General features: G+C 41.1%; 1 protein-coding gene across 6 annotated transcripts in view; it reads right to left on the reverse strand.

The window, feature by feature from the left end:
• Positions 1-16699, reverse strand: part of dennd4a.L (DENN domain containing 4A L homeolog) — a 79195-nt gene continuing 62496 nt past the window's right edge. For 4 of the 6 annotated variants that reach the window (XM_041586895.1, XM_041586893.1, XM_041586896.1 and 1 more), the window contains 12 exons: positions 14904-16003; positions 13866-14070; positions 13688-13782; positions 12705-12880; positions 12191-12325; positions 11556-11760; positions 11020-11271; positions 9426-9543; positions 9311-9337; positions 8081-8243; positions 4471-4535; positions 1-554 (listed from right to left, as the gene is read on the reverse strand). In XM_041586895.1, the coding sequence (XP_041442829.1) occupies positions 418-554; positions 4471-4535; positions 8081-8243; positions 9311-9337; positions 9426-9543; positions 11020-11271; positions 11556-11760; positions 12191-12325; positions 12705-12880; positions 13688-13782; positions 13866-14070; positions 14904-16003 (2678 nt within the window). In that variant the 3' untranslated portion in view covers positions 1-417. The remainder of the gene's footprint in view (positions 555-4470; positions 4536-8080; positions 8244-9310; positions 9338-9425; positions 9544-11019; positions 11272-11555; positions 11761-12190; positions 12326-12704; positions 12881-13687; positions 13783-13865; positions 14071-14903; positions 16004-16699) is intronic. The other 2 variants (XM_041586894.1, XM_041586898.1) reach the window with 1 other exon arrangement.

Raw genomic sequence — 16699 nt, forward strand, 5'->3', positions numbered from 1 at the left:
GCCAATAAAGTGGTTCATTGCTCACTAATCAAGTCAGTAACAAAAGGAACACCAATGAATGTATGACTAGGACGCTGTCATGTAAACCTCTATAGTAAGTATCTGTAACATTAAATAGAAATAGTCCGTGTAAACTACAACTCTCGGAATGATGTAGAAACCTTCTCCTGATCATTCTTTTGCTAAATAAAAGAGGGAGACAAGGATATAAAGAAAGGCTGCTCCTTAACACCAGCCCATTGTTTCCTATTCATCCTGTTTCCAATGAAGCCAACATGGAGGTTGTTCTTGGATCTCTCCTCTGATTCCACAGGCTGCATGTTCCATCCACGTTCTCTCTTGTAAAGGCTTCTTGCCTTTACTTCCAGCTGAAATGGTGACGGACTAACACTATGCCAGAGCAAAGTATAAAACCACCTAGAGGAATGGCTGTCCAAAGGTCTTCCTGCACTCCACCACTCCGATGCCTGGCGGGCGATCGCAAATCTGTGTGCAGTTCAGTTGCTCGGGGGTGAGGCGCTCATACGCCATTTTATATTCCCGATCAAATACATCTGTAAAGAAACAGAGCAGGAAAGTGTAAGAGAGATTTGGAGCTTAAAAAAAACAGTAAACTTAAAAAATTAAATGGTTTTAAAGTAATAAAAATATCATGTAGTGTTGCCCTGCACTGGTAAAACTGGTGTGTTTGCTTCAGAAACACTACTATAGTTTATATAAATAAGCTGCTGTGTAGCAATGGGGGCAGCTATTCAAAGGAGAAAAGGCTCAGGTTACACAGCAGATAAACTCTGTAGAACATAATGGTGTTATCTGTTATCCACTATTTATCCTGTGCCATATAGCCGTTTTTTCAATTTCCGCCATTGCTACACAGCAGCTTGTTTATATGAACTATAGTAGTGTTTCTGAAGCAAACACATCAGTTTAACCAGTGCAGGGCAACACTAAATGATATTTTCATTACTTAAATACATTTTTTGGTGTTACTGTTCCTGTAAGGTTTTCATTGCCTTTCTTGATACCTACTTTAGGATCCTAATCCCCATATGTAATAAAAGTCACTACGTTTGCCCAGAAGCAGTAAGCCATCGCAACCAATAAGATGTTTGCTTTTAAACAGCTGACCAGTAAATGCTACCTGCTGATTGGGTTCTATTAGTTACTGCTCCTGGGCTATCGGTCTATACATATGAACAGTTATATTATTTCACTACAGATATTCCCATGAAGACCTAAAACCCAGGTAAGGAAAAAGTTCAGTAGACCTATGCCATGCAACAAGCTGACAGAGTAACTATAGATAAAGTAGGACCTGTGGCTGAGGGGGGAACACTAATGCATGTCAAATAAACCAGGATTAACCTCTGGAAGTTTTAGGAGATCGATCCTCCTTGGCCTTCTCCTCTGATCTGGCTTTTAGGAGTAGGTCATCGAGATAGGGAGTTACTGAAATTCCCTGTAGATGTAAGGCTGCCGCTGATATGGCCATTACGAACCGAAGGAAACGGTGGTGCGGGGCACAAATCGGGACATGGAGGTACACATCTTTGATATCGATAGACATCATCAGTTGCTCTTGTTCAATCCCTCATATCACGGATCTCAGGGTTTCTATTTTGAACCTCACAGACTTGATAAACTTGTTTAGCTGTTTGAGATCCAGAACAGGTCTGAATGATCCATTCTTCTTTAGCACTATGAAGATGTTGGAGTAGCCAGAGAATCTCTCCGAATGTGGTACTGGAGTAATCACTCTGGCTGGTTCCAAGCTGGTCATGCAATTCAAGAAGGCAGTTGCTTTGTTGGGTTCTGAAGGTACCCTGGACATGATGAATCTTTTGGGAGGGATGGCTGAAAAATCTAAGTGGTAACCTTCGGATATGATTTCTTTTACCATGTATCTGAAGAGTGATTGTTCCACACCTCCGCGGAATCTGAGTAGTTTGCCCCCAATGTGCTTCCCCGACTCCGGAGCGGGTGACCCGTCAGGCTGAAGTAGATTTGTCTGTTGAGGGTTTGGTATTAGGTAGGTTGGACTTCCAATGTATGCGCCCTTTGTTGTTTGTTTTGGCATGAAAGTGTGAACGCTGTGGTGAGTTGTTTCTTCGGGTGTAACGTCCGCTTGAGCCACAAAAAATTTTCAGTGTCTGGCGAATGTAGTGGATCTATTCTTGGCTTGAGGGAGAAACTTACTTTTTCCTCCGGTGACCTGAGAAATAATCTTTTCAAGCTCTTCTCCGAAAAGATGTTGTCCCTTGAAGGGAAGTGATGTTAACTAAGGTCTGCCGACCAATTTTTGAGCCACAGTGTTCTGCTTGCTGCAATGGAAAGAGCCGAGGTACGAGCCGTGATTTGAGATGTGTCTAATGCGGTGTCGCATAGATAGGCCGACACCTCTGCTATAGCCAGTGCTGAAGACAAAAGTTTGTTTCTGGGAACTGCATCTTGCATGTCTTTGATAAAGGATTCAGACCAAGATTGTATTGCTCTGACCACCCAAGCCGAGGCCAGACATGGACGTAGGGCTGACCCAGACGAAGAGTAAATTGACCTTAGGAATCCCTCCAACCTTCTGTCGGATGGGTCTTTGAAAGCCGCTGCATCTGTGACCGGTAAGGTAGTGGACTTGGCCAGCCTTGACACCGGTGTGTCCACCACTTCTCCACCAGCTCCTTAGGAAAAGGATATGACTGAAAATTTCCTGGTAGTTTGAAACTTTCTTTCTGGTGAATTCCACTCCTCTTGTATTATTCTGAGGAGATGCTCGTTAGAGGGGAAACATATTTCAGATTTATGCTTCCTTTTGAATAAACCTGAATCATCCTGTGACTTCAAGAACGCCCTTTATAATACCCTCCACGTCATGCTGAGTATCTCGTTCTCTGCGGTCCTCCAAAACTCTTTCTTCTTCGTCTGATGATAATTCAGACGGAAGTAGTTCTCCCTCAGAATGAGAAGATGTCTGCTCATCTGCTGATTCGTCAGACAGGTTGTGTGCAGCAGTGCCAACTTTAGTGTGGCCAGACCGCTTGTGCTTGCTACTAGTTTTGTGCTCAAGTCTGGCTAACACTCTCCCTAAATTGTCTTCAATGTTGGGAAGACCTTGCAGGGAAGCCAGGGACTGTGTTAATTTGATGGCCCACATTGGGGCTGGTATATTAGTATCCGCACTGGACCCCTGATCCTGACAAGTACCCTCCATTTCAGGGTTCTCTTTTTGCGCTGGTGTTGGGCTTGTGGTACCACCTGAATCGAGTACTGGACCCTGCCCCATTGAGCAAGATTTACAGAGTGGTTCCCCTTGTCCTCTGGGCAGCTTATTTTGGCAATTGGTGCAGGCAAAATTTTTTACCTGTGCTGTTCTGGCAGCCCTCCCTCCGCCCTCGAGAACAACTCCGCTGGCTTACATTTGGCCATGAACACTATTGTAGAAAGCGAGAGAGTGGGGATAAGTCACTAGCAGCTATTTAGATATTGCTGCTAGTTTCACACACGAGCGGTGACTGTGAACCGTTCTGTGCGCAGTATGTGAGGAAACAATGGCACGCAAGTACGCGGAAGTAACATGCATTCCACTGCGGCGTGTTCTGACTCTCTCCCCTTCCCTCGCCTCCCTTACTCCTACCCAAGCGCCGTCAGCGCTGAAGAGCCTCTATGAGGATAGGAAAAAATATGGTATAGCGAGGGGACCGTACAGAAGTAGAATTCAGTACTTGAGGAAGGAGGAAGGGGAGGGACCCAGCCAGAAAAAAGAAAACCGTCATAGTTACAAGCTATGAAGGGATTAGCTGCCAAGCCAATGCTGCGAGGTGAGCTGTTATGCCTAACAGCAGTTACTCACCTCGTGCCCATTCCAGCCAGACCGTCTGCCATTGACTGAGCTTAGCAGGAAAATGTCTGGGTAGTCGTTATAGCCTGACAAGCTAGGAATGATCCTGGTGAGCAGTCCGTAGCTGGGACCGTACTAAGAGGCAGTGGACAATTGTTGCTCAGAGTAAGAACCCAGGTAACAGCCAAAAGGCTGACTTTAAAATCCATGTTGCTGGATGTCCATCCTCCTGGTAGCAGGACGCTTAAAAAACGGATTGTATAAAGTTAGAGTGTGGGGTTAAGCCAGATAGGCACGCCCACAAATTTAGTAGTAAGTGTCCTGCCTCCTGGAGGGTGGAACTAAACCCCCATCGTCCCTGTGTCCCCCTACGATGACAGAGAAATAGAGTTTCTCCCTTTGATGAACATACCCCCTAAAAATCCTGTACAGTACAAGTGAATAGTGAGCTCTGTTTTCACCCACTAGTAAGAAAGCCCCATAGTCTAAAGTTCTTACAATGTTTCCTTCTGGCTGAATTCTAAATACTGAATGTTTCAGGTTGACCATTTCTTCTAAAATCAATGTTAGTATAACGTATAGCAGCCGACCCATGTATAATGCAATTACTGTTTGACCAGATATCACCAAGTCCTCACCAATATCAATGTTCTCTCTTCCCAAGGCAACAAGAGAAAGAAAGAGAATTTCCCTGTACAAACTCCTGGAAGAGAAAGAAAAGTTATTTGTTTGTATTGTTCAACATTTCTGGTAATAACACCTTCATTCTCATGGCAACAGTGATGCTCTTTTATGAACCGTTGTTCCTTATTTGTATTAATCAAGTGAGATAGCAATTAATGATACAGTACTTGCATATGGAACATCCCCACCAATAATATTATTTATATAATTGTGTGTAGATTGGATTGTAAGCTCCACTGAAGCAAGGATTTATGTAAACCATAATAAAGTGCTGTGCAACATGTGGATTGGAAAGTCACCAGCTGAAAAGTACTGCATGCTTCATGGAAGTAGAAAGGTATAAAAGGCAACAATTTTGCCCCCAGGTGCAATAACCTACAGCAACCAATAAAAAGTGTGCTTCTGAACAGGTTACCAGTATGCTATAGATGACTAGACCTGTAGCAATATTTGAACCATTTATTACTTTTCCCATATGTCCTAACTGAGAATCTGTTGCAATGCCTTAAAGGAGAACTAAAGCTTAACTGAAGAAGTAGGATAGAAATGTTGTACATTATGTTTTAGGCTTCTGTACCAGCCCAAGGCAACCATAGCAGTAAAGATCTGTGTCTGCAAAGATGCCCCAGTAGCTCCCCATCTTCTTTTCTGCTGATTCACTGCACATGCTCTGTGCTGCTGTCACTTACTGAGCTTAGGGACCCACTCAAAATATACAGTCATATGAAAAAGTTTGGGAACCCCTCATTATTCTTTGGAGTTTTGTTTATCATTGGCTGAGCTTTCAAAGTAGCAACTTTTTAATATTTAACATGCCTTATGGAAACAGTAGTATTTCAGCAGTGACCTCAAGTTTACTGGATTAACAGAGAATATGCAAAATGCATCATAACAAAATTAGACAGGTGTATAAATTTGGGCACCCCTGCAGAGATATTACATCAATACTTAGTTGAGCCTCCTTTTGCAAATGTAACAGCCTCTAGACGCCTCCTATTCCCCTGCCTGCTTTATGTGTGTGTGTCCATATAATGATTTTAATGGAATAATCAATAAATTTGGATTTTATCATCCGCACATGCCTAATCTTGCAGCTTGGTGAGCTTCTAGGTACGTATCTAATGGACGAATGTTTTGTACCATGTAACCAGAGTGGTTTGGACTCCACCAGCAGTTGATTATGTGCTCCCCGGTCTCCGGGTAATGGATTCTCTCTCAGCATGTTCCTTTTTTAGACGCCTCCTATAGCCTTTGATGAGTGTCTGGATTCTGGATGGATGCTTGAACATTATCCTGAAGAATTTGTTGATATTGGGTTGAATTCATCCGACCCTCGACTTTAACAAGGGCCCCAGTCACTGAACTAGTCACACAGCCCCACAGCATGATGGAACCTCCACCAATTTGACAGTAGGTAGCAGATGTTTTTCTTGGAATGCAGTGTTCTTTGCAGCGCTTTTTGTTATGAGCAAATAACATTTTTGTCTCATCGGTCCAAAGCACTTTGTTCCAAAATGACTGTGGCTTGTCTAAATGAGCTTTTGCATACAACAAGCAACTTTGATTGTGGCGTGAGTGCAGAAAGGGCTTCTTTCTCAACCCCCATCTGCAGCAAGATGTTCTTGCAGGTCTTTGGAGGTGATCTTTGGGTTGTCTGTAACAATTCTCACAATACTCCGTATATGCTGCTCCTGTACTTTTCTTGGCCTGCCAGACCTGTGCCTGTGGCCTTCCATTTCCAGATTACATTCCTTAGGGCAGGGGCACACAGACAGATTCGGGGAGATTTAGTCGCCTGTCGATTAATCGCCTCTTCTTCGGGGCTACAATCTTCCGGAACTGCCTTCCCCCTGCTATAATGAGAAAATACCAGAGCAATGGAAATCGCGGTGCTTCGATTTCCGAAGTCGCCGGAAGTTGCCTCACAAGGAAACTTCGGAAATCGAAGCGCCGCGAGTGCATTGCCGCAGGCGATTTTTCATTTTAGCAGGTGGAAGGCACGGGGAAGGCAGTTCAGGGAGATTGTCGCCCTGAAGAAGAGGCGATTAGTCGCCAGGCGACTAAATCTCCCCGAATCTGCCCGTGTGCCCCTGCCCTTACAGTTGAAACTGACAGTTTAAACCTCTGAGACAGCTTTTTGTAGCCTTACCCTAAACCATGATACTGAACAATCTTTGTATTCAGATCTTTTGAGAGTTGCTTTGAGGATCCCATGCTGTCACTCTTCAGAGGAGAGTCAAACAGAAGCACAACTTGCAATTGGCCACCTTAAATACCTTTTCTCATGATTGGACACACCTGCCTATGAAGTTCAAGGCTTACCGAGCTAATTCAACCAATTTGGGGTTGCCAGTAATCAGTATTGAGCAGTTACATGCATTCAAATTAGCAAAATTACAAGGGCACCCAATTTTTTGCACAGCCAGTTTTTCACATGTGATTTAATTTCATACAAATGAATACTGATTCACTAAAAACCTTTGATCATAAGACACACCAGTACTCAGATGTTCCTGGGAAATTAAAGACATACCACTGTTATCTTTTTTTGTTGAAAGTGGAGTAAATTATTATGCAGGCTGAGAGGGGTTCCCAAACTTTTTCATATGACTGTACAGTACACATAGAATATAAATGTCACAATATAAGGCTGATTAAGAACGAATACAGATAATTACTACATGGCAGCACAGAAATCACTGCAACTAGCACCAGAATTTAATAATCAGCCCTGTAGCATCAGCTTATATTACAGACCAACCTAATTTTCTGCTTGATAATTTGCAAGGACCCCTAAGCTTAACTTCTCAACAGCTGCTCAGAGCCCATTGAGCATGTGAGTGTTGCAAACCCCGTGTGACAAGTTTGAAGTCCTGGATCATTGCTATTGAGAAGCTAAAACTTTAGGCTGGTACAACAAGTTTATTATATAAAATATGGCATTTTTAGCCATATTCATTTTCAGGGTTTAGTTCTCCTTTAAAGAAAAAGTATAATAAGTGAGAAAATGTTAGGAATCCCCCAGTTATTATAGTGATTTACCCGAGACGCCAGTGCTCCAGTTAGTTGAAAACAGCACCAGCCCGGGGTTGTACTGAAGAAGTGTCATGCTGCCATGTTTTTCTTTCTAAATCTTCTAAATCGATTTAGGTCCAGGTGCACATGTGCAGTAAAGTGAAATGTTGTCAAAACTTAAAAGCACACATGCACCCAGCCCGGGGGCCACAGAGAAGAATAAAGAAGTGAAAGAATATCACGGCATGTCGATCCTACAGAACTATCCTGGGCAACTGCAGCTTTCAGCAGACAGGAGCAGCAGCCTGGGGTCTCTGGTAAGTGATAGTGGGAGGGGTGTTAAACAACTGGCATCTCCCAGTGATTTCACCTTTCCTTTTTGCACTTTCTGCATCAAGTATGTTTAACCTGTGGTTCTTTGGATGTTGCTGTATTACAACTGCCACAATCCCAATAACAGCTATTAGCTCGGATATTGGGAAGTGTTCCAGTGCCATTTACTAAACTACTTACAAGTAATGTTTGTTTTGATTTTTTTTTTTTTTTTACCTCTGCCTCGCTCTTCCCGGGAATTGCTCAACACACTCCAATATTTGGCTCACAGGACCATAAACATTGTTGTTCTTTATGCTTCTTACTATCCCTCTGAGGAACTGCTGATCAAACAATTCCTCCTCTTTAAGTTGTGGCACGGCTAGTGTATGCTCCTGTGCTATAATAAAATAAAATAAGGCAATGTTAATACAGTGCATTTATCCACAATGTGTACTAAGCACAATCTACTGTTACAGTGGAAACAATATAGGGTTATCAGTCTTTAATGCAAGTCATCTGTTACAGCTTGCATCTGTAAGGATCAAGCTACAAATCTATACTTTTCTGGCAGCTGGGTTGAGCTTACTATTCCAGGTTACTAATGAGCTACCAACTATTAATGTGGTTTTGAAGTGAGTATCTCGTCTGTTTCTTTTCATTCTGTCTTCACGCAGCAGTTGGGTGTCAGATGAATGATCCAATATATCAAGTGTATGAGAGCTCACTCAAATAACGGATTCCAGTACAAACAATATCTAACAAAATAACTGCATTTTGCACAAATTCTGCATGTAGAGAGACATGATGTCTGGTGATTTTAACAGAGTGAGCTCTGATACATCTTATAGGCAAAAGGAGCCCCCCTATAAGATACAGTATATTGGATCATTCATCTGACACTCAACTCGTGAATGAAGACAGAATGAGGAGAAACAGATGCTGAGAGAGAAATAGTGAAGATAAACTTGATTATTTCAGAAACGGTACAGAACTGTTAATTGATTGTATTTAGAAAGTTCCTTATTTCAGTATGCTGAAGCTTATATTAAATTTTCATTTTCTCGATAGTTCCCCTTCAAAGAATCGCATATATATGAGGTTGTATAGCTACAAGGCTTCTACCAGACATTACCAATGCAGTATGGCACTCCTGCAATTACAGATATGCGTGTGTGTCTTTTGCTTCCCAGCTCACTGGAGGTATCAGTAACACAGACTGATATATATTGTTGTACCCTGTTTATAGCATATATGTCAGCCAGTGCATTAGGAGCTCAGTGTACAGGACAGCGTTGTCCTATTTGTTTGTCCTCAGTTATCAATACAATGCCCTGTGTCTGCTAGCAACACATTGTACACTGCAAAATTCAACCAATGACAACATTTATACACAGTTATAAATAGGCATGCAAAAACCACAGACTTCACACAAAAACGTTCATGGGTAGAAGAGAAAGAACTCACTATCAAACACTACAGTGCGGTTTTGACCTGTAAAGCACAAGATTACATTCCATCAACTTCACTTTCAAGGAGCAACAAAGCTCTTATCAAAGACACATATGAAAATCAGGCTTACTGATAGTGTTCCAGAGGATGTAGAGAGGCTGCCGTGGATCTTGGTGCAATTTCAGATTGTCCCACAGCACTTGAATAAGGACATGTTTGCTGTCTGCAGACACACAGCTCCTGTTGATCTGTAGGACATAAGGGCAGGGATTAAATACATTTATAGACTTTTTGTTCAAAACCTGGACTAGCACTAAGGGTCAGTCCACACGAGCAGATTCGGGGAGATTTAGTCGCATGGCAACGAATCACCTCTTCTTCTGGGCGACAATCTCCACGAACTGCCTTTGCGTGTCTTCCCGTCCACTATAATGAAAAGTCGCCTGCGATAAAGCACAAGAGGCGCTTCATTTTCCGAAGTCGCCAGAAGTTTCCTCGTGAGGCAACTTCGGGCGACTTCGGAAAACAAAGCGATGCATGTGCTTTAGAGCAGGCGTCAGGAAGGAGGAAAGCGCATACAATACGTAGCTGGATCATAATGTGGAGTCGCACACAGGATGCCGGTTAAAGTCCATATTTATTAGATATGCTTTAAAAACATCAAGTTTTGCAAAAAGAGGATGAGATAGGCAGGGGAGTGTGAACTCCCCCTGCCTATCTCATCCTCTTTTTGCAAAACTGCTGCCTTCTCGCTGGATTTTGGATGCATGTGCGTTTATTCTTCTGCTTTAGAGCAGACGACTTTCCACAAATCTGCTCGTGTGGACTGACCCTAATGCTTTGTAGTAGATTATTGCAATGGGTTAACATTTCTCATGCTAGATGCAGTATAAAAAGCAATATGTATATATAAGGAGCTGTGATGAAAAAATATTAACACAAAATTTGCTTTCTAAATAATATACAAACTGTACCATGTGGGTATGGGAGTTCTCTGCACAAAGTTCTGTTTTACATGGATCATTTCCCCACCCTACTTAGGCTGGCAGACTCGTTCATCCCCTCCCTCACCTTGTTCTGCATTAATGAGAAAAATCTTTGGAGCAGGCACTCAAAGAAGGAAAACTTCCACCAGGCAATATATTCAAAGTGAAAAGAGTTTATTATGTCCACAGCCTTACGCGTTTCGTGTCATAAACACTTAATCATAGGTTCCGTAATCATAGCCTATGATGAAGTGTTTATGACAGGAAACGCGTAAGGCTGTGGACACAGTAAACTCTTTTCACTTTGAATATACTGCCTTCTTTGAGTGCCTGCTCCAAAGATTTTTCGGATTGTCCACTCCCCTTGCTGAGGGCTCAGGGCGGTACACGTGAGCCTCTTCACTGATGTGGTGAGTAATCACTTTCTACTTGGAGACCCTAAACTTCAGATTTATTATCTGGATTCTGATCCCTCTGCATTCCATGGCAGGAAATGACTTCAAGACTTCCCAGAATCCATAACTTCAACATTGAACAAGGTGAGAAGATAAGGGAAGTGGACTGTGCAGATCAGGAGCAGACGATCATGTTTTCCTCTCCAACTGTGTAACACATATATTTAAAAATATGCATTTTGGCAGTTCAGAGTGTATTTATAAATTAGACCAACTGAATGAGCTTATGTAAAGAGGGGGCTATTTTTTACCCTTTAAGTGAACATAGGGCCATGTTACTTACCTTTGAATTTTTATTGCATTGTTCTGAGGAGAGAATTAATCCTGGTAGGTTACTTGGGAGGTCCAGCCGCCTGAAATACCACACCAAATTCCAAAATACTATTGGGTGATGGTCCACAAAGTCAGAAACTGTAATAGATTGGTCACCCTCATTCTCCAGCAAGCTCTCCAGCTCCTTCCAGACAACCAGGGGGCTAAGGTATGGGACTGTGATCGGCTCTGGATTTGACATCCTCCACTCCAGTCCTGAGTCCTGATTTTGGGAACATTAACATCAACTGATTCAACAACTGAAACTTGCCACAGCAGTATAGTCTAACATTAAGTTTAGCTCCTCTACTATGTCTGTGCACAATCAAACGCAATAAGGGTCAAAGAAAAGTAAATGTAAGCCACATAATAACAGAAAAAAATGTAATCCACTAATGTAGGATAACCGTTTATAGCACTGAACTGCTTGAATTTGAGCTAACTGTATAAACATATAAAAAGCTATCAACAGAAATCGCAACATTTTGTTTTCTTTTGTGTACATACAGGAGGTGCCTGGAAGCAAGTTGGGAGGCTGCCAGTGGCAAGAACATGGCTCTGGTCATGAGATGGCTGTTCATCCAAGGGTCCAAATGTGCTGATACTTCGTGCAATGGGTTGATTTGGATATAAGGACCCTCTGAGATCTCTAGTCCTCTTTCCCACTGGGATCTCTAGAGTTACAGCCCGAGTACTCTCTTGTTTGGTATTACTGCAAAAATAAATAAATGAGCTCTCTAAACAATGCAACACAGTAAGAAATAACATGCCATGCAGAGATAGTAACGGTATACTTTAGTTTGAAATGAGTAGAAAAAAATTGATACATATTTTATTACATTATGGATTGTTTAAGAATGGAATGCACTCACTTAAACAGGAAGAATCAAAACACCTGAAAGTACAAGCACTGGTGCTTGTCAAGTGATTCTAGCCCAGAAACATGCACTGCCAAGCACTTTCAAGCAACTGTACATGGGGACAATGTAGGGTCATTTCTGGCATTAAGATGCAGGAAGTTTGGACAAAATGCCTTGTGCCCCTGCCCTAAAACAGACAAGGGTTCCTTTTCCATGACCAGTGATGTAGATTACGTTAATGATTGGTGCAAAATTAAGAGATACTTATATAGGGCCCTTTACCTGCACAAACTAAAATCCTTGACTTTGGTGGAAGCACTGGGAGAAGCCGGAGTCAGAATCTCTGAATGAGGTCTGTGTGATAATACTGAAGAATGCGGCATACTCTCAGCAGATGGGCTGGCCTTTAGAAAATGCCTGAATAGAGATGATAAACATTCAGTCTGTTTTTGTGACTATATGTATTAGAATGTCTGCATACCTTTTATGAAGTGAGGTGGTCTACATTGTCTGTCAGTTTCTAAACCCCGAGAGGTGTAATTTTCTACGCTCTAGACAAGTACATTGGCCACCACTGATTTGAGATTATCCAGCATTAACATTGCCATTTACCAAACTTCTGATTAAAATTCCACTATATTAAAATTTGAGTATGGTAGACCGCAGGATTGAGGCAACAGCCTCAATCCTTTTGTACCACCATTTTTGCATATTTTTAGATTGCCATGATTTGGAAATTCTGCTAAGAAACAAACTGAGCACATAATATTACATAGGATTCAGTCTTATTTCTTACCGGCCTGGGTGCCGCAAGTCCCGAATTTCAATGTTCAAGGATGGAAGAAAAGAGTTCCCGCAAAATGGACACGTGGTGTTGAGGTTTGAGTCATCTGCTGTCCAGCCTGCCATAATCTCCTCATCATGAACAAGACCGTCACATGTCAGGCAACGCGAACAGCTAGATATCAGAACCTGCAGAGAGAAATATGCATGATGGTGGCCGATACTATGGTTAAATAATTGGTTGGTGTCACTTTGGAGGGAATAGAAGCAATAACTTATATGTAGGAATACACTTTGAACATCCCTCGAAACCTGGGAGCTTCCTGCACTTTTAAGCAAAGGCAAACACATAGTTACTCTACACCAGGGATCCCCAACCTTTTTTTTTACCCATGAGCCACATTCAAATGTAAAAAAAAGTTGGAGAGCAACATAAGCAAGCAAAAAGATCCTGGGTGCCAAATATGGTCTGTGATTGGCTATTTGGTAGCCCCTATGTGGATTGGCAGCCTACAGGAGACTCTGTTTGGCAGTACACGTGGTTTTTATGCAACTAAAACTTGCCTCCACGCAAGAAAATTTAAAAATAAACACATGCTTTAAGGCCACTGAGAGCAACATCCAAGGGGTCTGAGAGCAACATGTTGCTCACGAGCCACTGGTTGTGGATCACTGTTCTACACTTTTATAAACTGGAAGCTAATAGACTGCAAAGCTGGTTGCAAAGTAACAATAGGAAGTAAACATTACTAATTAAAATATGTGTTCTACCCTGTGTGTCTCTAACATTGTATATCTTGGTGGCATATATATATATATATATATATATATATATATATATATATATATATATATATGGATTTATGTGTATACACATACACAAGCATCCTATACAGATATAATAAGCATCTCGTAAATGGCATACTCCTTTCCCATTTGAAGTTTATAGAGTTCTCTTATGTTTCATGTTATTTCACATTTTTTGGGGTAACACACCTCCATAGCATAGTTCTGGAAGACACTGGTGCTACTGGAATTGCAGGATGAAAGAAGCTCGGTCTTGTAGTTTGTAGATGCCATTGAAGGCAAACCTGTGTATAGAAAATATAAATTATGACTCAGGGACAAGGAACAACAAATATATTTGATCCCTCTTGTTCTGACAGATTCTCACCACTATTGTAGAGTTGTTTAGAGTTACTGTCTTGAGATGTATTACTCTCCAGGCTGCATCTGCTTACACCTATGGCATTAATTCCAGGAGAGACATCCGATTCATGCAGAGAAGCACTGCCATCAAAATCATCATCATTTAAAGAGTAGGACTCAGTATCCCCAGCTCCTCCTGAAGACAGGCTGGCTCTGTCAGAATTCAGATCCTGTAGCAAACAAAGCTGTAGTTAGATTTCAGACCAAACCCCATTATTCGTTTATCTTAATGAATTTATAGCATGCATTATTTAATAATTTTATTTCAATTAAGTTACTTTGGGTTCAATTTCTCCAAACAAACCTCATGCACATATGTGTGTGTGTGTGTATATATATATATATATATATATATATATATATATATATATATATATATATATATATATATATAGATATATATAGATATATATATATATATATATATATATAGATATATATATATACACACACACACACACACACACACACACCTCTCCAAATGAACCCCATGCGGAATTGTATATGCATATACAATACCCATTACACAGTGCTGTAGAAGCTAGGGTTAAACTAAATACAACTCCATTATAGTAAGTACACAGACCCTTTCATATTGATACAGAGGAAGTAAAAATTAGCCACTATACCCACAGGGGGAAAAAATAAATGTATGTACAGGTATGGGACCTCTTAAATAGAATGCTAGGGACCTAGGACCTTTCCATAATTTGGATCTTCATACCTTAAATCTGCTATAAAATCATGTAAACATTAAATAAACCCAATAAGCTGATTTTGCTTCCAATAAGAATTACTTAAATAGTTTGGATCAAGTACAAGGCACTGTTTTATTATTACAGAGAAAAAGGCAATCATTTTTAAAAAAAAATTATTTTTTGGACACAATGGAGTCTATGGGAGATGGCCTTTCCATAATTTGGAGCTTTCTGGATAACAGGTTTCTGGTCAACAGATCCCATACCTGTATTAGTATTTAATGAGAACAAACTAGCCAACGTACCTTTGCAGGCCCAGCATAATTAGCTATCTTTGAGTACCATTTGCTGGCCTTCTTGGCTACCCCTTTTCCAGCTGAGAACATGTTGCTTTTAAGAACATCAAAGGTTGGTGTGAGAAGTGTATCAAAGTTAAATGATGTTGGGGACATTAAATCAAGGGCGGATTCTGGGCTTTGTTCATAGTAGGGGTTGTTCTCGGACAAGGCAGGAGAAGACCAGAGCCTACTCCTTTGTCTTTTGTCATGCTTTGTGTGGGTGGTAATTGATCTTGTTAGTCTTGGTGCTTGTGGGGATCTAGCAGGTACACTCAAGCGCCTGTTGAGTGCTTTATATGTTTTATTGAGTTCAGAACTGGATCTGTCTAAGTCCATGCTAGGGGTTCGACTGGCAAGGGGGCTGCTTATATTATTCATATACATTTCTATTTCCTCTGCAAGGTCCCTTTTAGCAGATGGTGTTAGTAAGCTTTTGTCATCTTCTTCCAGTTCTACTTCTGTCTGATCTGTTTCAGCTGCCAGCAATGACAAAGGGTCTAATCCAACCTTCACATCTGATTTTTCAGATGGCTTAGCTAGACACATGGAAGATGTAAAGGGCATGCTGATACTTCTCTTAGCAAGGCTGGCCTTCTGGACACATGGTTTTGTTGATCTGAGTTCATCAGAATCATTATCTAGATCTTCAAGATCAAAAATAACAGGGGAGTCCACTTTGTCATCTGCTCCTCCTATGGGAGACTCATCATCACTTGACTCTTTTTCAACATCTTCCTTTGGCTTTCTGGGATTCATTTTACTTATGTCCAGGGTCTTGGGCCGTTGCATGCGTTGCTGATATAAACTGCTAAGTATTTTTGCATCTGCTCCAAGTTTGTCCACCATGTTTTCAGTGTTTCTTTGTTGTCCACCAGACTTACTGATATGTAACTCTTCAACATTGTCACCACTTAGACGTCTGTTCCTCTTTTCCCATGCCATCTGTTTGTTCAGATCTGACTCCATAGCACTCTTATGTCTTTTTCGCATACTCCAGCATTGATACACTTCTTCCCTTTCACAATTATCACTAAGGGCGGGCGTGAACAGCAGACCTGTTGAGTCGTCTAAAAAGAGATAAAATATAACAATAGAAATAAAAAAAAATTGCCTAATAGTAAAATAATAATAAATGTATTGTGGGCCCTTTCTTATTCTACTGACTTGAGACCTCATTAGATTCCTTAAGTCACAAGTCCCAGTGTGCAGAACTGACCAACTAGCTTGTCAAGAGAATGAACATTATGATAAGGTCTCATTTTTTGAGAAGCACGGCTGCCTTCCATTACATATTAAAGGTTCTGCCAACTCGTATTTTCAAAACTAAATGTACAAAACCCAAATCATGTTTTCCTTCATCAGTTACTGCGTATTGTTGGAAAAACGAAGCATTTGTAAAGCACAAGTGACCATAAACTGGAATAGGTTTTGATTAAAACACAGCTTCTTAAAGATCTGTAAAGCAACTGATTTATAGAGAATGTTCAAGACACATCTAGACAGAGTTTGAAAGAAGTGAGTCAGCTGTTAAAGAGCTTGGTAGATCTTGGTTTGGTCTGCTGTGAACTAAAATGTCACATGTCCACAATTTAAGAGGGGAGCATTTGAAGTGAGCTGTATAATGCCACTTATGTAGTACTGTAGATTGTGTGTAGCAATGGACAGATTAACTATGTAATAAACTAAATACATGTGTTGAGTATAAGAACAGCGTCAGAAGAAGATCTGGTATGCCGATATTGTGTTTTTCTGTAAAGGAGAAA

Source organism: Xenopus laevis, chromosome 3L (genome assembly GCF_017654675.1).
Source record: "Xenopus laevis strain J_2021 chromosome 3L, Xenopus_laevis_v10.1, whole genome shotgun sequence".
NCBI lineage: Eukaryota > Metazoa > Chordata > Amphibia > Anura > Pipidae > Xenopus > Xenopus laevis.